Source organism: Hyperoodon ampullatus, assembly GCF_949752795.1.
Source record: "Hyperoodon ampullatus genome assembly, chromosome: 7".
Lineage (NCBI taxonomy): Eukaryota > Metazoa > Chordata > Mammalia > Artiodactyla > Ziphiidae > Hyperoodon > Hyperoodon ampullatus.
The window spans coordinates 54202969-54225975 of NC_136920.1; the positions used below are offsets into that span (position 1 = coordinate 54202969).

General features: G+C 46.8%; 1 protein-coding gene across 4 annotated transcripts in view; it reads left to right on the forward strand.

Annotated features, from left to right (window-relative positions):
* The window catches only part of TENM4 (teneurin transmembrane protein 4), a gene marked incomplete at its 5' end in the record, with an annotated part of 383392 nt that overhangs the window by 82450 nt on the left and 277935 nt on the right, over positions 1–23007 (forward strand). For 3 of the 4 annotated variants that reach the window (XM_079707561.1, XM_079707562.1, XM_079707560.1), the window contains one exon: positions 8312–8521. The exons of the other annotated variant lie outside the window; for it this stretch is intronic. In XM_079707561.1, the coding sequence (XP_079563687.1) occupies positions 8312–8521 (210 nt within the window). The remainder of the gene's footprint in view (positions 1–8311; positions 8522–23007) is intronic. 4 annotated transcript variants of the gene reach the window in all.

The following is a 23007-nucleotide window of genomic DNA, read 5'->3' on the forward strand; positions in this document are numbered from 1 at the left end:
AGATGGCCCCAGACCTGCTTCTGAAAATAACCACCGTCGAGGAGAGGAGAGTTGACTTAGTGGGAGCTGCCCTGCTTGGGGAGTAAGACCCACAAAGATTTAATGGGCTGGAAAAGAAGGCGACTTTGGACCCAGGAGGCTGTGGTTCTGCCGGGCTCATCCCATGAGGGACACAAAGCAGAAGCTGCTGTCTTTGCTTCTTTCTGTGTGTGTGTTTTCTTCTTTTTAAAATAACTTTTTTAAAAAAAATCTTATTATCACATTTGTTCCTTGAAAGAATTAGAAAATATAAAAAAATATAAAAAATAAATAAAATTTATTCATAATTCTACTGCCCTAAGGTAACAGGCATTAACATTTTTGTTAATTACACACACACACACACACACACACACACACACACACACACACTCAAACAAATGTCATAGTTATTTTTTATACAGTTTTGCCCCATGCTTTTTTAATATCCTATTTCCCAGGTCCTTAAACATTCTTTACAAACATGGCTCATAATGTCTACCTATTAACATTCTACTGATATGCCTTAATTTACATAATTAGTCACTTTTTAACATAAAGGATGTTTTTCCTCTTTAACATTTTTTTTAAATTTTACTTTTGACTATTACAAACAATGTTGTGATGAAAACCCTTATAGATAAATCTTCTGAAAAGTCATAATTGTGTTCTAGGGTAAATTCCTAGAAGTGGAATTTCTCAATTAAAAGTTTTTCACATTTTAAAAATCAACTATATCAAATTGTATTACCAATATCAGTGCATAGAATCTTGTTTGTATTTAAAACCAACATCTATTTTAGCACCTACTAGATGCCAGGTATTGTCACATTTATTATTTCATTTTCTCCTGAAGTTTTAAAAAATAATTTTTAAAAGTATAAAGATAACTACATATGCTCATTGTAGAGAATTCTGAAGACATATTTTAAAAATTAAAAATTGCCCATATCAGTGATAACCATCGTTAAAGATTTTTTTTCAGCCAATCTTCTGTATAGGAATGCATTTATACAAATTCATTTAGTCTATAAATGTCTTATGAGCACTCACTATACTGAAAGGACCTAACTTTTCATTATGAATGAAATCGTTTTATCCTGCATTTTTTCCACAGTCTCCTTTAATCCTCAAAACAATCCCTTGAGGTATGTACTACTGTTACTCCTATCTTGTAGAATGTTGGGCCACAAAAGAACCTTAGAGTATTCCGCTCCAACTCCCCAAGTGGGAATGCGAGGGCCAGAGAGGCCAGAGGTCCTGCCCATGATCCCACAGCACTCTGTTGACCTGCACCCAGATCTCTTGACCCCTAGTCTGTTGCAGCAAACTATAGCCTCTGATGTGGAACTGAATCTATACTGCCCCCAAATGGGGTGGCCATATAATTGTCCAAATCAGGACATCTTTAGAGTAAAGGCAGGGCACTATGATTAATCGTTGCAGGATAACAGATGTCAGTTGGGGCTGTCACTGGCAAAGCAGAACAAATGGTCCCTCTAGTGCTCTAGCTTCAGATTTTCAGCACTTTGAGATGCTTGCCACAGTGGATTTCAATCCATTTAAAATAATGGTGGGAACTGGTTCTGCAGACCTTTTCTAAGCTGAGACTCTGAGCCAGGCCAGGACACAGAGATGAGCAGCTGTGGTCCCTGTTGGGCAGGCTGGGCTGCTTCAGCTACAGGCGTGACCATCACTCACTGCCATCAAAAGCAGGACATGCTATCCCTGCAGTGGAGTTCCTGGTCCTCTAGCAGCCTCAGACCTTCATATCGGAAGGAGATCCAAGTTTCCCTTAATGCTGCATCCTCTGCTCAGAACTGAATAAGGTTTTCCTTATTCAGTGGAGCAACTGGCTGCCCTGTTAAGAGGAAATAGATATGAGGTTGGCTTATGAGGAGAGAATGAATGCATTTGGTTTTAAGTGGAGGGGCTTGAGTATTTCTAGAAGGGAGACTGAAGAGATGAAACACAGCCAGGCTTCACAGGAAGGATGAATCCATCAGCTTAGGGTTCCATTAAGAAGAGCTACCTGTTTAGGTCTACAGGTTTTGTTTTGGTATTTTCTAGGTATCATTTACTAAGTAATTGCCGTTTACTGGACACTATGCTAAGCATTTTATAACAAGCTTCTACAGTGCGGGGCTGCCGGTTCGAAGGTTATTAGGAGGCTCTTCCCCTAACCCAGGGGCTCCCTGCAGCATACAGCTCGTGCTCTGGTTTCACAGCTAGGACTTACACTTCCCCACTGTGTGAGCAGGCCATGACTTTCCCCACTGGAGCCTAGATGGGGTCTCATGGAGATCAGTAAGGTTCCATTTGGGCGTTTAGACGGATTTCTCAGGACTGCTGAGAAAAGTGTAAAAAACTGCATTTTGTTAATGGCCTTCTTTTCTTTGACAGAGTAATAAACTCGTCCATCAGCTAGCCCTTCACACGTTAGTCTCACGGTGTATTCCAAAGACAACTCAGAATCCAGAATGCTAGAGGCTCTTCCTTGAGCACCAGCTTGCCCTAGTTATAGGTTACATCTCAGACGCTAAGGAAAGCTACCATCCATGCACACACAGGTGTGAGGGACTGAAATCGCTCTTTCTGTAGATCTCAGGACTCCCTTGTCATGTGTTCCTTTCATATATCCTGTCCATCTCCCTAACACTTTTCCTCTTGTATGATGTCAGTAAGTGATGCATATTGATAAAGGTGTCATTGGCAGGCTTGCAGATCTGTCATTATTTATTCCCCCAAAATCACCCTGTTCTTACTCTCAAAGACCTACAGCTGGAGGGATGGCAGAGGGAATCCATGTTGGTTGAGCCCTCACCTTGAGACTCCCAGGCTCCTTGCAAGCATACTCTCAGCCTCCTCACAAAAGCTCTTTGCAGTGGCTTTTTTTTTTTTTTTTTTTTTGCGGTACGCGTGCCTCTCACTGTTGTGGCCTTTCCCGTTGTGGAGCACAGGCTCCAGACGCGCAGGGTCAGCGGCCATGGCTCAAGGGCCCAGCCGCTCCGCAACATGTGGGATCTTCCTGGACCGGGGCACGAACCCGTGTCCCCTGCATCGGCAGGCGGACTGTCAACCAGTGCGCCACCAGGGAAGCCCCCAGGACTGATAAATTTAATTCACACCCCTCAGTGGACACAGCACTGCAGTGCGGATTCTCACCCAGGTCCTGTAACCACAGGCAAATGTAGGCCTCCACTTCTTGACCTCGGAAATGGGTATGGATTTTCCAGTGCATTGTTTTTGTGAGAAGAGATCTTGTAAAACACCTGGCCCTGTTCCTGGCCTCCAGAAGGGGTTATGCAAATGTTTATTCTCCCAGCCCCACCCCTCGACCACAGGGGTGTCTGCACTCTCTCACTTTGTTTTTTTTTTCTTTCTTCACGCTTATCTACTATAAGCTCGAGCTAGGCTCAGAGAGACCTCCTCTCAAGAAACTTGCGTGGCTCCCCTCTGCCCTTCACTGGCCGCCTTGGTTGTTGAGGTGAGACATTCCAGACATCCCATCTCATTTTGACACAGTGGAAAATTCTACAGTACCAGGTTCCCTTCAGCTGATGAACAGGATACATGGAAAGGCAACCCCAAACCCCAATTTCCTAATCCGATGCCATGGGGCATCCTTTTTTGCCTACATGAACCTGCAACTGGGCCCCACCTGAAAAGCAAGCCCAGATCATGTGGACTTTGAACATCCTGGCTGAGCTAAGCCAATTAGAAAGGAGATCTGGGTGGCTGAGCAGATGCCTTAAGTTTCAAGAGCAGATCCTTCTAAAGTACAGCCCTGGTCTTGTCACGTTCCTGCTTTAAAAACTTGCGTAACTCCCCAGTTATGGTCTGATTTCCTTTTCCTTGTGTTCAAGGCCTAAACCTGCTACTCAGAGACTCATTTCCCACTTCTCTCTTTACATAGACCTTTTGTGCTATAATCAAGGTCCTCCTCTTCCCTCCTACCTTCCTTCCATCCTTTCTTCATTTAACAAATATTTATAGTGCTTTCTATGTACCAGACACTGTGCTGGGCACTGGAGAATATGGTAATGGACAAGCCAATCAGGCTAGTGGGTGGCCACAGACAAGTATACCCTGCAGTGTGGGAAGTGTTGCAACAGGGAAAGTACAGGGAGCTGCGGGAGCCCCCAGAGGGGTGCCAAACCGAAACTCAGGCTTGAGGCATCATGGAAGACTCCCTGGAGGTAATGATCATGAGGTTAAGCCCAGAGGCTGAGTGGGGGCTCGTGAAACACACAGGGTGGTGGTGATGGGGAAAGGGGAACAGGAAAGGAAACACTCAAAAGGGACAGCATGGGGCTTCCCTGGTGGCGCAGTGGTTGAGAGTCCGCCTGCCAATGCAGGGGACACGGGTTCGTGCCCCGGTCCAGGAAGATCCCACATGCCGCGGAGCGGCTGGGCCCGTGAGCCATGGCCGCTGAGCCTGCGTGTCCGGAGCCTGTGCTCCGCAACGGGAGAGGCCACATCAGTGAGAAGCCCACGTACAAGAAAAAACAACAACAACAAAAACAAGGGACAGCATGTGCAAAAGCTCAGAGGCAAAACTTTGTAGTTGTGCTCCAGGGGGTGCCATTCAGATAGATTCAATGCCAGTGGTGCCCTGAAGTTGTGCAAATCGGTGAACTTGAGCTGAAGAGAGAGCAGTGAGTGCGTGGAAATGAGGGCAGGCCAGCAAGTTTCAGCACCCTTGGTGAGAAGTTACTGGTGACACATGAGACTTGAGAGGTAAAGTGATAGTGGGCAGGTTGCTTGAGACCAGGTGAAGGATGAGGGCCTGAGGGGGAGGATTCCTCTCTCGGCCATGGATGCTCAAGACCCCATCTCTTCCTCTCTTCCCACTGGAATCCTCTATGGCTCCAGAAAGCCTTCCTTGGTTCCTCCATTTGAACTGAGCTCCCTACCTCCATCCTGTTCTGACAGGTCCCACCTCTGCCTTGCCTACAGCTGCATTTGACACTCTCCCTCCCCTTCCACCAGCTCCTTGGGGGCTGCGCCTCTCACAGTTTATATATCCCTCACCTTCTAGCCCGCTCGGTGGGTGTTTAGGAAATGTCTCTGGAATGAAACAGTGTTCGCCATACTTCTACAGTCACACGCTGCTCTTATAAGAAAAGAAAAGATAAAGAAAAGTAGGGCCCCTCACTTTATATATACATATTTATGCATACTAATATCTAAAGTTCATTAGGTGTTTACTGGCTGCCACGCTGTTCTCAAGATTTCGCTTGTTTTAAGTCCTTTAATCCTCAGAGCAACTCTGTAACGTGGGTATTCTTTTTTATTTTTTGATCTCCATTACATAGATGAGGAAATTGAGTCACAGAGGGTGAAGTAACTTGCCCAAGGTCACTACTACGGAACTAGCAAGTAGTGCAACTAGAATTCAAATGTAGGGTCTGGTTCCAGAGCCCATTCTTTTAATACAACCTGCCCTGCTTCTGTAGATGCCGAATTGATACAGCAGTGCATTTTATTACATGTATTTGGAGCACTAATGCATTACATATATTATAAAACATATACAAAATAGATATTAGAAAAGGGTGACATAAAAGATAAATACTTCTAGAATTTTCTTGCACCCAGGAGATGGTTTTGTGCCCCCACCTGGGGACCACTTAAATGAAAAGATGCTGATGAATAAGAGGAAGGAAATTAACATGTGTCCAATAGTTTCTGTACATCACAGAAACCTTGTGGGTCATTGTGCGCCTACCAAGGGTCTGGCACCTTGTTAAGTCCTTTGAATGTTAAGTTATGAATATTCAGAGCAATCCCAGAGGCCCAGGGTGAGGCCTGGTGATTGGATGGAAGGGAGAAGAAACAAGCGTGAGGACTGGGAGGGACTGTGCTGTTCTTAGCCCAGGGTCTCTGAATGAAGTTTGTGATGGAACAATTTACTTAGTTCGGGAACTATTTATTTCATAAAGCTTGACAGATCTACTCAGGAAGAGGCTGTAACAAGTATCCTGGAACAACATATCATGTTTCTTAACCTTTGTCTGAAATTCTAACAACTCAGCATGGTATGGTACTGGTTATTTCAAGCTCATCAGAAGCTCTGACTGGAGATTAGAAGATGTCTTTGGTTAATAAAAGATGAAGAAATGACTGTATATTGCTTAATAAATGCAGCCTGGCTGACAAAAATCTTTCCAATACTGGGACTGTAGAGGAATGGAAATCTTGAATGGGGTTCTTCGTGGGGTGGTTTCATTCAATTTAATAAACATTTGGTAAGCACTGACCCTGGGATTCTGCTTCCTAGAGCATACTGTGTGCTGGTGTAGTATAGTATCTTTAGTCCTTATAATAACTTTATAAAACGGGGGGAGTTCCCAACTTATAAATCAGGAACTGGAAGAAATCTACCCAAGATCATACAGCCAATAGGAGGCTATGGTGTGATGCAAACCCCAGTTCTGTTGAACTCCACAGCCCACTCCAAGAATGTACTGTATCCCAAGAATGTGCCATATGCTTTTATACAGGAGAGAACTACAGATAACTACAAATGCAGCAGGGCAAATATGATAATGGAACTAAAAAAAGGTTAGTTCAGAGAAAGGAATGATCATCCCTATAGTGCTGTGTGGTAAGTGGTGTCAGGGAAGGCTCTCCCTAGGGTGAACTGGAAACACTGGTTGGGACGATTTTAAGGTAAACCATAGCCCAGATTTCTAGGTAAAACAAAACGCGGATGGAAAAGCTACCCCGAGATTGTACCGTGATCGTGGATCCCTGCTGCCTCACTTGCTCTTACTGAATTTCTAATATGAACCAACCAAACGGCATATACAGCAACTCTATAAAATGTTGTCACACGTGGTTGGGCTCAAGGGTTGACATGAGAGTCACGGAACCTGCAAAATCCTGCAAGATATGGTGACTGAGCTTCTCTTGGTAGACAGACCACAAAAAGCTTTTTTGTTTTGTTTTGCTTTTTTTTCAACAATGAGCAGCTCTATTTGCCACCTGCCCCATAGAGCTCTACCAAATCTTATGATGACATTTCTGGGCTGCATTATGTTTTCTAAGTTTCAGCCTCTGAAAAACTGGATGGATCTGATTATGTTTTAAACCTTCTGTCAGTCAAGGTGGGAAAAAAGACATAGCCCTTGCTATCAAGTGGATACGTTGTCTTGTACTGTATACTTTTATGTGTCTGTGCTTATGTTCCCTCTCTTGTAGATGATGTACTGCACATGCCTAAAGCCCAGACACAGATAGGACTGCAAATTGTTGCCCCCAAAGGTCTTGTCCCTGGCTGGCCATCACCTCCTCCTTTTGAAGAGTTGGGAGTGTGCTCACAAAACTATAGAAAGCTGGGATTTTTAGAATCATGGAACCCTGACATGTTAGAAACTTGCAGTCAAACATCCTGACTTAGTGCATCTTGGAATTCACAGTGTTAGTGTCCTAAATAGTGTACAGTTTTTTCATCTGAGACTATTAGAACTTAAGAATCCTAGTCTGCTGAGACTACTAAGAATCCCAGTCTGTTAGACACCTAGAATTCATCTCTTCAGCAAATATTTATATAGTGCCTACTATGTGCCAAGTACTATGCTAGATTCTGGGGATACAGAAGTGAAAAAGACTGCTAGATTTCTTGCTCTCTTAGGAAGTTTGCAGAGAATGTCAGGACTTAAAAATCTTAAAATGTCAGATTCTTAGAAAAGTAAAAGATTAGTGTGTTGAAATCCTAGAATGCCAGCGGTGGAGGGGGCTCTGGATCATTCTCTCCAGCTCCCTCTACCTTTTATGAGGCCCAGAGCCTGTTCCAGGCATGTTGGATTAAAATCTCACCAATAAGAACATTATTTCAGTTCGGTGACATCACAGAATGGCCAGCTTGCAGGGGCTCAGTGATCACCCAGTGCGGCTGCTCATTTTACCAGCAAGGCCACTGAAGCTCAGAGGCGGGCAGCTGTTTGATAGATGACCCAGCCCCACCAGGACTAGACCCCAGATTTTCAGACCTCTCTCAGAGAACAGGCAAAGCAGGAAGGGCGCTGCCCAAGTGTTTTCGAGGGACACCTTCTTTGCAAGCATGCAGACTTCTGCACGAGGCCAGCTCTTCAGAAGGAGTTTGCACCAACTTTAAGGAGGCATCAGGCCTGCCCCCGGGCCATGTGTGCAGTAGATCGCCCTGTGTTGGGAACCCCCTCCCCCTGTTGATGCGTGTTTTATTTTGCTCCCTCCCCCTCCCCGTGTGCCTCAAAACCAATTTTCATTATTATTTTTTTCTGTCTGTGTTTGTGTTTGTGGTTCGCAGGTGCTCCCTTGCATTGTTCATCCGCTTCATCAACCCCAATTGAGCAGTCCCCCTCCCCGCCCCCTTCCCCTCTGGCCAATGAGAGCCAGAGGCGGTTGCTAGGCAACGGTGTGGCCCAGCCAACCCCGGACTCAGACTCTGAGGAAGAGTTTGTCCCTAATTCATTCTTAGTTAAAAGTGGCTCCGCCAGCCTGGGAGTCGCGGCAAACGGTAAGTCCCTCTCTCTTCCTAACTTCTGTGGGTTTGTTTTTTCCTTTCGTTGGCGATGCTGATTAATCAGTCTGCTTGGGCTGCTTGCAGGGGCGGAAGGGTCTGGCGCATGGTGGGGCTCAGGGTTCTCGGGAGCCTGGGGGGCTCGGTGGGTTCGGGCAGCCCTGCTACTGCCTGGTTGCGCCGCTGGGGTGTGCGGGGGGTGGAGGGCTGCTGTTCCCACCCCCATGACAGACGTCTGGCAGACATAGCTGCAGGGGTAGAGATGCACAGACAGACACAAGGAGACAGAAAGATCAGGTAGAGCCTGAGTAAGACAAAGGTACTGAGACAAAGATAGACATCAGAAGAGAAAAGAAAAGAAAAGAATGGTTACAATGAACGTAGCACCAACTGACTCCTTACTATGTGCCAGGGACTGTGCCAGCCACTGTCACGTGTTGCTTTATTGGATCTTCCTCAGAACCCTGCCTAAGAGACCAGTATGATAGTTTCCCCACTGACCATGAGAAAGCTGAGAGAAAGGCTTCTGGCTTTGGAAGTTCTTGGACTTTCACACTGCCCAGAGACGGGGCCCCTGGAGACACAGGCAGCTGAAGAGCTGAATGCTGACTGCAGAGAGAGCCACTGGGCTTAAGCATGGGTCTGCCCATAATCACATGCCTCTTCTAAGCTCTGCCCCCCTGACTGTCTTAAGGAGAAGAGGTGTGTGTGTTGGGGAGCGGGGGGCGGTACGATGCAATAGCTCCAAACTCCAGGCTGACCAGGAGCCAGCAGACACAGGTTTTAGCCCCCGGTCAGGTGCTGTGTGACGTGGGCCAAGATGCTTACCGTCTCTGTGTCTAGCAGTGGCCAGTCCACTTCTTTGCAAGAATTCAAAGCCTGGAGGAGATTCAAGCCTACAAGGGGGTGGGGTGATATATGTGATATAACCTGGAATCTCCCTAGTGGCCCATGATTTCCTGATTATCGAAGAAGAGGAAAGGAAATGAGACTTTCCCCACTTAATATTGTAGGTTGCATGTTGATTTTGCAAACATTTATTAATAAGTGCCTGTGTGGCACTAAATTTCAGGCCAAGTTCTGGAGAAAGAGGCAGAGATTCAGAGAGAGATATAAGGCAGGATCCATGGGCTCTGCAATCAGACATCTTTGCATTAAATATAAGCTTTATTGCTGTGGGACTTTGGATAGGGCACATTGCGTCTAAGCTTATTTCCTTAAGCGAGTATAACATGGGCAGTATGATACCCAGCTCATGATGACGGCTCATCACAGGGCCTGGGATAGAGAAGGAGTTTAGTAAAGGTTAGTCATGGTCACAGTCACCACCCACCTCCCTCCAGGGAATGTGAAGGCTCCCACCATACTACTTGACACTTAATAATGCTCAGAGAATGTCAGACTTCTTTTCTCTTGGGATCATTACAGCCCAAGGTGATAAGGGAGATAGGAACCTGGTGTGGAGGTGACTGAGGAGAAGAGCCTCCAAGGCGCCTGAGGAAATCAGGAAATGCTTCCTGGAGGAGGCGTTCACTGGATCTGAAAGAATTAGTGGGGTGTGCCAGGTAGAGATAACCAAGGGCTTTAATAACCCAGGACATTCTGGGCAGAGGGAAAACATGGACAAAGGACCCAAGGTGGGCATCTGGTGGGATCCTGCCCCCAGCTCTTTTACACCTAGGAACCTGGACAGTAAATAGGCATTAACCTTGGAAGGTTGTAGAAGGCCACATGGTAAGTAACCTGAGCTCCTCTGGGGACTAAGCTGAGGCCCTCCAGGCATCACCCCATCCCCCATGACAAAGAAAGGTGTTTTATCCCCCACCCCCTCCCCTGACCAGGAACTCCCCCAGCCTCTGTCCTCTTTGAAACTCAGGGAGGAGGTCTTTGGCCTTGATGGTTCTCTTCTTTTTTATTTTTATTTATTTATTTTAATATATTTATTTATTTATTTTTGGCTGTGTTGGGTCTTCGTTGCTGCGCGCGGGCTTTCTCTGGTTGCAGCAAGCGGGGGCTACTCTGTTGCGGTGCGCGGGCTTCTCATTGCTGTGGTTTCTCTCGTTGCGGAACACAGGCTCTAGGCACGCAGGCTTCAGTAGGTGTGGCACGTGGGCTCAGTAGTTGTGGCTCTTGGGCTCTAGAGCACAGGCTTAGTAGTTGTGGCGCGCGGGCTTAGTTGCTCCGCAGCATGTGGGATCTTCCTGGACCAGGGCTCGAACCCGTGTCCCCTGCATTGGCAGGCGGATTCTCAACCATTGCGCCACCAGGGAAGTCCCTATTGTTTTTTTAGTTAATTTGCATTGGAGTATAGTTGCTTTACAATGTTGTGCTAGTTTCTGATGTACAGCAAAATGAATCAGTTATACATATACATATATCCCCTCTGTTTTTGGATTTCCCTCCCATTTAGGTCACCACAGAGCATTGGTAGAGTTCCCTGGACTATACAGTATGTTCTCATTAGTTACCTATTTTATACATGGTATCAATAGTGTATATGTGTCAAACCCAATCTCCTAATTCCTCTCACCGCCCCCCCTTCCCCCTTGGTATCCATACATTTGTTCTCTACATCTGTGTCTCTCTTCTGACAGGATCTTTGTTTTTAAATATTTACTTATTTTATTTACTTATTTATTTGGTTGTGCTAGGTCTTAGTTGCAGCAGGCGGGCTGCTTAGTTGCAGCAGGCGGGCTCCTTAGTTGCAGCTTGCCGGCTCCTTAGTTGTGGCATGCGAACTCTTAGTTGCGGCATGCATGTGGGATCTAGTTCCCTGACCAGGGATTGAACCCGGGCCCCCTGCATTGGGAGCGCGGAGTCTTAACCACTGCACCACCAGGGAAGTCCCTCTGACAGGATCTTGAGCCCTGCATTATCTGTGACCAAAAACCAAACCATCCTCCAGGGCCTTCTCCCTCTGTGCTCCTGAGGGTGGCATTGTCCTTTTGGTGGGTCAGGGTCATTGCTCCTCTAGAGCTTTTAGCTGCCCATGTTTTAAAGTGTGCAGAGAAATAGGAACCTGGAATGGGTTCCAGACCCAGCTCTGTAGCTCACTGGCTATTTGTCCTTGGCCAGTCACTGTCCCTCTTCAGGCCTCAGTTTCCCCATCTTGCCAATGATGGAGCAATTTCTAACGTACTCTGATTTTCCTAGTGTTGTGTGATGCTGACAGGTGTGTCAGCCAGTAGCCTTCTTAAGATTTACTTGGGAAAAAAATATATATATAGTGATATTCTTTGTTCATTTCTAAGTAAATATGCCTTGTAGGTAAAAGAGAAGGCAGGAGATTATAAAGTCCTTCATCTCTCCCTTTGCTAATTAACTGAATAAGAGCAATCACGTTGTTGCAAGTTCTGCAGCAAATTGATGGCATTACTGCATTATTGATGTGCAGGGAAGGTGGGGACACTTTGGCCTATAGCTGTCTGCTCAGCTACACTCCTCGGTACCCCTGCTCCCCAGGGGACCTAGAGGCACTTCAGAGTCCTTCCCTGGAGCCTTGCTCTGAAAGTGTCACTCTAAAGGTTGCTAATAAATGTGTCCCACGCCTGAAGGGAGAATCTGGGTCCTTAGTGATCTGCTGCTCTGGGTTTGGTGGGTCACAAGAGAGCCAATGAGTGTCACCCCACAGGTAGACTCTGCCTGCCACCGTCCTGTCCCCTGAAACCCCAAACTGAGGGGTCTTCTATGAGCCAAAGAGCCTGCTGGTATTAGCATGGACCCAGCCCTAGCAAGTGAGGATGAGTGGGCCCTGCTACATAGTGTGCCCAATAAATGCTTGTTAAGTTTCGTGTGATTTTTTTTCATGGACAGATGTGAAATTATTTTAATGGGATTATCTCTATTGTTTTTGTCAATTATAAAAGTAACAATACTTGCTAACATTCAAATAATGCAGAAAGGCAACAAGTGAAGTTCTCTTGTAATTCCTCCTCCCAGAGATAGCCACTTTTAACAGTTTGGTGCATGGCCTTGCAGATGCCTTTTATGTAGTGATAATTAATGAGTGGGAATGAAGGGGTGAGCAAGCAGTACAAACTGTGTAAGGACCACAGTGCAGCCAAGAGAGCAGAGCCATAGTCTACTCTTCCGAAATTGGGTCTCTGGAGATGCGAGCCTGGACACAGGACCTAACCTCTCAGAGCCTCAGCTGCTCTGCAGGTGAAATGGGAAAAACCTCCCGAGGTCGGGGTCGCTATGGAGTTCAACAAGGTAAAGGACGCAAGGTCCCTGTCTCCCTTCCCTATCTCCACCCCTCCATTCCCTTCCACCACTTGAAGACTTTAAAGGTCACCCTAAATGGGTTAATTGCTCTGGCTCCTTTAGAGGCCTGCTTCCCCAGAGACTTCTTTCAGAAGGTATTTTAAATGACAAAGGCAGCCCCTCAGGCGCCTAAAGGGTGAAAATGAAGTTTCCTTTGGCGGGAGCTGACTCAGCACCCTCCTCTGAGGGCTGACCCTTTGGGAAGCAGCCTTCAGGGAGCTGGGCTGCACGCTCCAGTGGCTCCCAGAGGCCCTCTGCCTCCAGCTGTGTCTGCTCCTGCCGGGGCTGCGATCCCCGGCCCGTGGTGCCTAGAACCGCCCTGCGAAAATCCCATGTAAAGAGCACGGAGGCCGCGTGGGGCATCACAGAAAAGAAAACAGGGGAAGCAGCTCTTTCTGTCTTCAAAATCCTAATCCGCCCCAAGGATAACCATCTAGAAATCACTGATAGATATAAAGAAAGATTTCACTAAAATAGCAACTTGTCATAGCTGAGAAGCTAAGGAAGTGGTTCGGATTAAGTAGATCTTGGTCTCTACCGCCACAGAAACTTTTCAGAATAAATATTAAATGTGCCGTGAATTGTTGTTATCTAAAGTCTTAAGTAAAAGGGCTTTAAAACCTTGGTGGTTAATATTTAAGAGGGTCAGGGAATAAATAGCTCAGAGAAAGCTCTCCGTTTCTAAAAGCCGAGGTGAGGTAGGAGCGGGTGGGAGAATTTACATGTAATGAGCACCTTCCATGTAGAAGTCTTTTCTTTGCATGCGTTATCTTTTTTGAGCTTCTGTTTGTCTCTGTTCAGGAAACCAAGGCCCAGGCAGAGACTCACACTCAAGCCTACCTGATTCTAGAGCCCCACCCAAATCTTTTGTTTTATTTTCAAGCCCAGATCCTGTTATTTCTGTCTTCTTAGTAGGAAGCTGGAGAAGATAAGGGGAAGTCCACCAAAGAAAAGCTGATTTTTAAAAAAAATTACTAGTGTTGGATTCCTAGTACGCACCTCACAAACCCTGATGAAGCCCCTGTTATGTGAGAGGCGTTTAATCTCATTAAATCATGAGATCTCAGGGAATCTCATTGAACCTTCATGTCTGTCCTGTGTCATAGCCATTTTTAGTCTCATTTAGGCAATAGCAGGCCAGAGAGATTAAGTAACTTCCCCGAAATCACACAGCTTCTAAGTCATAGAACCAGATTTGAATCCCAAGTCTGTTTGAAGCCATTGAGTGAAATCTTTCAGTTGTGTTTTGGTGAGCATGTGGGAGTTTCAAAGATGAATCAGGCCAATGACTTGGACACTAAATTGTGGTGCTGCTTCATGAGAGCCAAGCCCTGGATGCTAGGCCGTCCGTGGCTTTTTCTCCCTTTTGCCCCTATTCTGGGCCCTTCTGCCTCACCTTACAGATTTCTCAGGCTGGTGACACTGGTCAACATCACTGCTGTTTGGCAGTTTCACTGACTTTCTCAGGTCTTAAGCAGCTGGGATTATTTTGTTTTGACTTCCAATCCAGTGGAGGAGTGTTTATTTTTCTTTCTAAATGGGAAACACTGCTATGTATGCGAGCTCCTTCCAAAAGTGTTTTCTTAAAACAAAACAAAACAAAAAATTCAACTTAATTTGGAACCTATCCAGATTCCCGAGGGAGTCTGCCAGGGTCCTTTGAAGTCAGTTTGTGAAATCAGAAGGCAAAACTGTGCCTGTTTCCTACCATCGAGAAGTATCCAGTGAGGCTTTTGTCTCCTTTCTCTGTGAATTTCATGGAACCTGTGTTAGTTGTTCCATGCCAACCACAGTGCTTGGGTCTGTATGTTGCCCAAGTCCCAAGGGACAAGGACATAGGTGCATGTGAAGTTTTCAGGCATTTTTGTTCACTGCTCTTCGCAACTCTCTTGCATCAAAAGACCCTTGTTGGTAAATAAATCCCTACACCAGCTATGTCGAGAAGTTAAGTACCTAAACTCCTAGGAGCAAGACAAATTGATTTCTTCCTTCTTTCCTGCCTTGATCCACAATGACATTTGAAATGTTTGCAGATGTTTTCCTAACAGATGAGGGGTGAAGGGGACTCTAAGCAGAAAGATCCTATAAAATAGGTATTTAATCTATAGAGTCAAGAATCCCTTAAATGAAGCCCTTGGAGTCAGATGCATTTTAGAATTCAGAAATTTTTAGATTTAAGGAATACAATACAGTACACATACTGTGTCTTTCCTAGCATTCCCAGAGTGCTGGGATGGCCCACGGTAATCAAATACATTGATATTTCTGCAGTCAAACATATGAACAGTTACACTAGTGAGATTTAAAAAAAAAAGACTCTGAGATACATGTCAGTTCAGGTCAGGTTTTGCAACCAGAACAGTTTTGATAAAAGTTTCAGTCTTAGGACTTCCCTGGTGGCCCAGTAGTTAAGACTTCACCTTCCAATGCAGGGGGTGCAGGTTCCATCCCTGGTTGGAGAGTGAAGATCCCCCATGACTCACAGCCAAAAAACCAAGACATAGAACAGAAGCAATATTGTAACAAATTCAATAATGACTTAAAAAAAAACTTTCAGTCTTAAACAATTAAGAAAGAAAAAACCTTTCAGTCTTAAGAGTTTTGATATTTTTGGAATGGTGGCTAATGGATGGTGATCCTGAATCGTGCCTTTTCTTAAATGGGCAGGGTTGGGGGATGTCCCATGACTCAGAAAGGTTTAGTAACAGAATAGTCATAGAGACAACTAGAAAGCTTGGTAACTAGAAGGCATGATACAGGTGCAAGTTGCTGACTGGGAAGCTCTATGTTTATCTGTAATGACTGCTTGGAAAGGCCAAGCCCCTCTGGTATAGACATGGGGGCTCAGGAGGCCAGCGCCAGCAGGCTGGCTGACTCTCAGGCCTGGGAGTTCAGGAGGAGAGAGGCCGACTGCTCAATTCTCCAAAGCCTAGAACTCGGCAACTCTGAGTTCTTAAGGAACCTTTCCTGACAGCCCTTTGGTTGTATGGACCTCCCCTTTCTTTGATGCCCTGCTATCTTCTTTACAGATGCCTCCCTAACAGTCTGGGAACCTGAATGTCCCCATATCTGATTTCCAACTTAGACTACAAATTCCTTGAGGGAGGCCTTGTCCGAGGCTGTATCTTCACAGCTGAGCACCTGTAGGTGCTAAAATCAAAAATGAAAAAAAGTTGATATTCTCTCTTCCTCTTTTTCACCAGCCCACCCCCAACACACGCACACACACACACACGCACACACGTGCGCACACACACGCACGCACGCGTGCACACACACACAACACACAACCACCTTCCTAGGAATAGTACAGTGAGCCACATGCATGATATAACTAGAAATCCGCAGAGATGAAGTGATTTGCCCAAGTGCGGAGTCAAGATTCGATGTATGGCCCCAGACTCCAGTGCCCTTTCCACCTTACCAGGTACCTCCCTCCACTGGGAAAGCCCTCACCTGCAGCCTCCCGCCAGGGGCAGGCAATTAGGCCCCCCTAAGTGAGAGCAGTGGGGACAACCACACAGGGGTCACTTCTGTTTTTGTACAGTTCACCAAGCCCTTTTTCATATGTTACCTCAGGCAAACTCTGGTGACTCTAATTTAATTGCCACATTGGCTTTCTAGGAGGTAAGGCTTCTTCCTGACCCTGCAAAATAAACAGGTCACGTTTTGAATTAATGTAACCGAACATCCTGGGAAAACCAGGGCCCTCTAATTAGTCACTCATGTGACACGATTACAGCTCCTTTTCCACTAATTTCCCCAAATGCCATTGCATTAAAAGGTACAAAAATAACATTTTTGGTGTATGGCTTGATTGGATCTAGTAATTCCTAGACCACCCCTTGAGGAAGGCACGTTAGCCGTGTGTCCGGGCTTTTTCCATCTGGAAGCTAAGCCTGGTTTGTGTCCCTGTGGACATGTTAGTGGCCTGCTCCAAGGGGCCCTTGTGGACACCAGACCACATCTTCAAGCATCTCCTGACACTTCGGGGCACAGACTGTTGAAGAGGCACCTGGAAGGAGGCTAAGGAGAGCTTGGGAGATTAGTGTACCTCACGTTGCCATAAGCCTTGCATTCACCTCCACCATCTCCTTGGATCCACAGCACAGTGCTGTGAGGTTGGCCGAATGTAGAGAACCGGGTAGGAGAGAGGGAAGCAACTGGGCAGAGAGCTGCCCCTTTGGCTACCAGCCTCTTTGGGCCAGTTTTAGATTTGCTCAAAGTTGGTGATCCAACCTGCAAGGGCCACTGCCATCCACATAAGCTGAGTTTTCCAATTATAACCCTCCCCTGGAGAAGCCTCTCCATCATCCCTCGTGAGCCATCCTGGAAACCTGCTTGGGAAGAAGCACATGCCGGAGAGCAGCAGACCTGCCTTCTGAGCCCAGCTCTGCCTCTGACCTGCAGTGTGACCTCCAGAGCCTTGTCCTCTGGTTCCTTGGCTCTCTAGTCTGGGCAGTGGGAGGACTTGATCAGATCAACATTTCCCAAGCTTGTTCCTTTGTGTGTCACTGTCAGAGTCTGCACTATAGCAGCGCGCCCACCTACGTGCCATTTCCTTTCCTTTCCTTTAAACTGCCTCCTTTTCCAAACTTTCTTTTTTAACCTAAGTGAATTTAGTTATTTTAAAAGGAAATTGTATATTACTGTGGCAATTCACTTGCCATAAATAGAAGGTAGCTGTAAAAATAAATACAGTGAAAGCTGGTTATCATGTTCTGGTGAGATTAGGCCTGCTCTAGGATGCAGAGATTTGCTTCTCTTTGTTAAACAGGGACATGGGCAAGTGTTAGGTATTAAAAACACACAAGTACCAAACTGAGATTTCCTCCTTGACATCATCAAAAAGGTTGAAAGGGCTTCCCTGGTGGTGCAGTGGTTGAGAGTCCGCCTGCCAATGCAGGGGACATGGGTTTGTGCCCCGGTCCGGGAAGATCCCACATGCCGCGGAGCGGCTGGGCCCGTGAGCCATGGCCGCTGAGCCTGCGCGTCCGGAGCCTGTGCTCCGCAACGGGAGAGGCCACAACAGTGAGAGGCCCGCGTACCGCAAAGGAAAAAAAAAAAAAAAAAAGGTTGAAAGAGGATGGAGGCTATCCTGCCCGTGATTCAGTGTGATTTAATGTCTGCTCACGCTGTACACCACCTAAAACCATGCCCATGGGATGCCTGGCTCCATGGCTTTTTCTAGAACTCTGTCTAGGCTTTTAATGCTACACCCCACGGCCTGCTCACCTTGAGAATAAACATATCTTGCTGCTCTCAGAACCTCCCCTCCTTCCCTTTCCTAAATGTGGTCTTTTCTGAGCGATCTGTTCCCACCCTCCCCTTGGCAGCCTCCTGCCCTCTGCCCCTGTCATCAGGTCTGAGCTGGGTGCTTTGAGCTCAGCTGGATCCTGCATTACTGGTTAATAGCTCCCAGTTTGGACCAGGAAACCATGTGTCTTCCTCTTCTCCCTCCCCTCCCTCTCCTTTCTCCCCTCCTCCCTCTCCTTCTGAACCGCCATTATTTATAAAGGTGTGTGAGATTAAACAACTAAAAACAATTCCCTCTGCTTTAAATGACCTAAAAGGACCGAAGCTAGAAGGAAAACAGAAACAGCACAATATGGAGCCATGGGAAGGAAAGATAGGTTACAGAGGTCTACAGATCCTTGCTGTGCTGTGTGGCCTTGGGAAACTTGCTTAACCTCTCTGGGTCTCAGTTTCCTCTGTAAAATGGACGTTGGTTTTAATAGTACTTCACAAAATTGTGTCTATGAGAAACTATGGGCAAGGCTTCTAGCATGGTGATTGCTACGTAATAGGTGCTCAATGAATGTTAGTTTCCTTATTCCCTTTCTAGAACCCAAAAGGTTTTGGCCAGATATCTCTGGAAGGAAGGCAGATTCCTACATTCCCACCCCTCCAGGCTTGGAGGAGGTGTAGCAATTAATCGGTCTGTCCCCGAGTCCTGAGCTTTAATCCCCCTCCTCCTCCTGGGTGATTTCCAGAGATTTAGGGTGGGAGAGTGAGCTCAAGGCAGCAGCTAAACAAACATAGCATGGGGTCTTGGAAACAGAACCCCCGCCTTCCTTGCAGAGCTCCCTGTGCTGCTGGCCATTCCCCATAGTTCCAGGATTGTGTGTGATACTAGGTACCAGATAAAACACTGTGATGTCTTTTCCTTCTGGTCAGCTGGTCTCCCCCGCAGAGTTGAAAACAGAGGAAAATGACTGGTAATTCAGTTACGCTTCACTCCCTCTCTGGGAAGCTGCTGCACGGGCTAACAATAATACATATCCCTGTACTTCCAGAAACCTCTTTTTAGCTGCCACAGCAGAGGCTCCGGGGGAATATACACTTGTTATGAACCAAGTTACCCTCCCCGTTAGCTGCGTGACCTCACCTCTCTCACCCAGTTGCCCATCTGTAAAGTGGGCATACAAGTAGCAGTCTGGGAGTTGTTTCAACAGTGAGATGGGATAACATCTAAGACACTGAGATTACAGGGGGTGCTGAGTGTTGACTGGTCTCCCCTTCTAATCTTGGGCAAAGAATGGAGTTTTCAGTCAGTGAGGAGATTATCTGATCAAAATTGAAATTGTGATCACTTACCTGCTGTCATCTGAGAATAAGCAAAAATGGAAGTTGAGATAATACTTAATTTGCTAGTTTTGCAAAATTCTGCTCCCCTTAGCCAAAATGTTTACTACTATGTCTTCTCTCCCCTGGACCACTGCCGTAGCATCCTCACCGGCCTCCCTCCCTCCCATCTCTTCCTTTAATCCATCTTCACACTGTCCCATGGTGATCCTTTCAAAGCCCAGACGCCTATCATAGAGGCTTGCAGGGACCCTCTACTTGTTTCCCACCACTGGTGGTTCAGGACCTATCTCCTCAGCTTGGTGGCCAAGGCCCTTCTTCACAGAGGCCCTCCCACTCTCTCAAGCTGCTTACTTCCATGGTCCCACTAGGGAGCTGTGGCCACAGCAAACTAACATGGTTCTTCAGGGGACAGAGGACATTCCTGGTACCCAGAACAGGGCTTCAGATGAATAGCTGACGATCTTGGGAGCAAAGGCTTCGGAACACAACTCATTAATTTAGAGGGAGAACTGGTGAAGATCTTTCTGATTTGTAATGATATGGGAAGAAATGAAGTTTGTTTACCCTTCAGAACCAATTCACTTCAGCAAAGTATTATTAAAGACTTACTGTGTGCCAGGTCCCATGGAGAATAGAAAGCATCCGCTCAGCCGCTGGCTGTTGAGGAGAGAGATACACAGCTAAGCAGCTCTGCCCTAAAGCAGGCATCAGTGAGGGGAGCAGGGTAGGGGAGCGTGCCAGGGTGTGTGGGGCTACAGAGGTTTAGTGCAAACTGGAAGGCTCAGGGGATCCTCCTGGAGAAAGAGGGTAACTCCCAAGGAGCTCTGCCCAGAAGTGAGCTGTAGTTTTATGGATCTGTAAGGCTGCTATGGACTGAATTGTGTCCCACACCCCAAATTCATAGGTTAAAGTCCTAACCCACCATGTGACTGCATTGGAGAAGGGTCCTGTAAGGAGGTGATTAAGGTTATATGAGGTCTTAAGGGTAGAGCCCTGATCTGAAGGAACAGGTGTCCTTATAAAAGAGGAAGAGACACCAGAGCTCGCTCACTCTCTCCTCCTCAAACATTCATTCATTCATTCATTCATTCAGCAGACTTTTCCAGGGGTCCTGTACTGAGGAGTTCTGATCAGACACCATCTGTTTCCGCCGTGCGTAGACATGTGGGAGGGGACACAGGAGGGGAGCACGGGGGTCCTCTGCAGGGGGCAGTGGTGGAAGGCAAGTCTGGCTCCCTCTCTACGGAGAAAGGGCTAGTGTGGCAGGGCGCATCTCCACCCTCCCCCCTTCCCACCGCCAGGGAGCAGCCTCTTTAGAAGACTCGATTTTCCTGGGGTTTGAGGTGGGGATGGAGTCAGTGGCGTGGACTGAAGGCAGGTGTACTGCTCTGTACACGTCTACTTTCAGAGCCCATCGAGAGGGGGTGTTGGTGGCAGGTGCAGCCTCAGGAATCAAAAAGGGCCTGACACACCTTTGGACTGTGTAACAGAAGAGGAAATCCCATTACGGTGCACCTGCAGGGCGCCAGGTGCTAAGATAGGTGTTTAGCACCCTGCTGAATCTGTACGGCTGGTGGGCTCTAAAGAGTGCAGGTTTGAATTTTGGCTCTTCCACTGCTAGCGGAGACCTGTAGTAAATGATTTAACCTCTGAGTTTCCATTTTTCCTCATGTGTAAAATAGGGATCATAATAGTATCTACTTCATGGTGGTGTTAGAATTCAATATGAAATAATGTATATGCAGTACTTAGCAAAGTACTTGGTTATTATAAAGTCTTAAATGGAAAAAAAAAAAGTAGAAATGGAAACTGCTATTACTGTTATCATTGTTGTTCTGGTTATTGTTTTACGGCACATAGCCTCAGAAAGGTACAGTAACCTGCCCAAGGCCACACACCCCAGGTGTGCCGGGCTCTACCCAGCCTCTTTTCTTCCCACTGGGCTGCCCTCCCTCATCTGATAGCCGTCACCCCCCTTTCTTGACAACCCTCTGGAAGCGGAAGGTCTCAGGGAGCCTCCCCAACAGATGAGAGATTTCTTTCGCCCTCACCTCGCCCCCGTGCTGAGGAGGAGGCTGCATGCACATTCTGTCAGCAATCCCCACCCCCTGGCCAGAGCCCCCCAGAATGGAAACCGCTGAGTTGCACTCTGGCTCTTAACTCTTTCAAGATACCCCTGTTGGGCCCCTGTGTGGGTGACAAGATGATGCATGAGGTCTGGCTAAGCAGCTTATTTGTCTGAGCTGGTGATGGCTTTTGTCCCAAGTTGGGTTAATGGTAAGGGGCAGCGTCTCTTTAAAGCCTGGACAGTGGGCAAGCTTCTCAGGTCACAGAACCACTCAGCAAATGGCCCGAGTCCCTCAGAGCTCAGGAGGCCTCTGCCCCCTCTGCTGTCTGCTAACCCTGCTCTTCATCTTGTGAGGCACCGCCCTCACCTAGCAAGGAGGAACACGCAGAATAATGGGGGAGAAAGACTCAAAGAGCATTCTAGGGACAAAGGACTCCAGAGGAGGAAGCTGAGACGGGGAGGGGACAAAGGATGATTTCTGACTTCCCGCTCGGCCTGTGCTTTCCGAGCTCTGCGCCCCCAGGTGCATCAGGCCCACGATGACTGGACTGATTTTCCCAGCAGCCCCTTTCACCACTGAAACCTAACGCTATGGATTACAGCTCAGGCACCTTAGGCTGGCAGTCAGGACCTCCGAGAATCTACCCCTTTCCCTCCTTCTTGACCCTCTCTGACCCTCCCCCAACCCCCCACTCCAGTGAGGTCCATCAGGTGGCCTTCACCACCTGCTTCAACCTACGCAGCTTCCTTTTGTCAGATGCCTACATTTGCTTCTGAGTAAGATCCTCTTTAAAGAACACTTCTAATATGAAACCTGTTTTTTTTCAAAGTATGAAAACCACTGATTTAAATCAACCCTTTCCTTGTGTGAAGGGTGGCAGAGCTAGATTTGAAGCCAGGCCTTCTGAATCCCAGTCCTGACTTTCTCTTAGCGTATGGATTCATTGATTCATTCTACACAGATTTCTTTTTTTTTTTTTTTTACATCTTTATTGGAGTATAATTGCTTTACAAAGGTGTGTCAGTTTCTGCTTTATAACAAAGTGAATCAGTTATACATATACATATGTTCCCATATCTCTTCCCTCTTGCGTCTCCCTCCCACCCTCCCTATCCCACCCCTCTAGGTGGTCACAAAGCACTGAGCTGATCTCCCTGTGCTATGCGGCTGCTTCCCACTAGCTATCTACCTTACGTTTGGTAGTGTATATATGTCCATGCCACTCTCTCACTTCATCCCAGCTTACCCTTCCCCCTCCCCATATCCTCAAGTCCATTCTCTAGTAGGTCTGTGTCTTTATTCCTGTCTTACCCCTAGGTTCTTCATGACATTTTTTTTCTTAGATTCCATATATATGTGTTAGCATACGGTATTTGTCTTTCACTTTCTGACTTACTTCACTCTGTATGACAGACTCTAGGTCCATCCACCTCACTACAAATAACTCAATTTCGTTTCTTTTTATGGATGAGTAATATTCCATTGTATATATGTGCCACATCTTCTTTATCCATTCATCTGTTGATGGACACTTAGGTTGCTTCCATGTCCTGGCTATTGTAA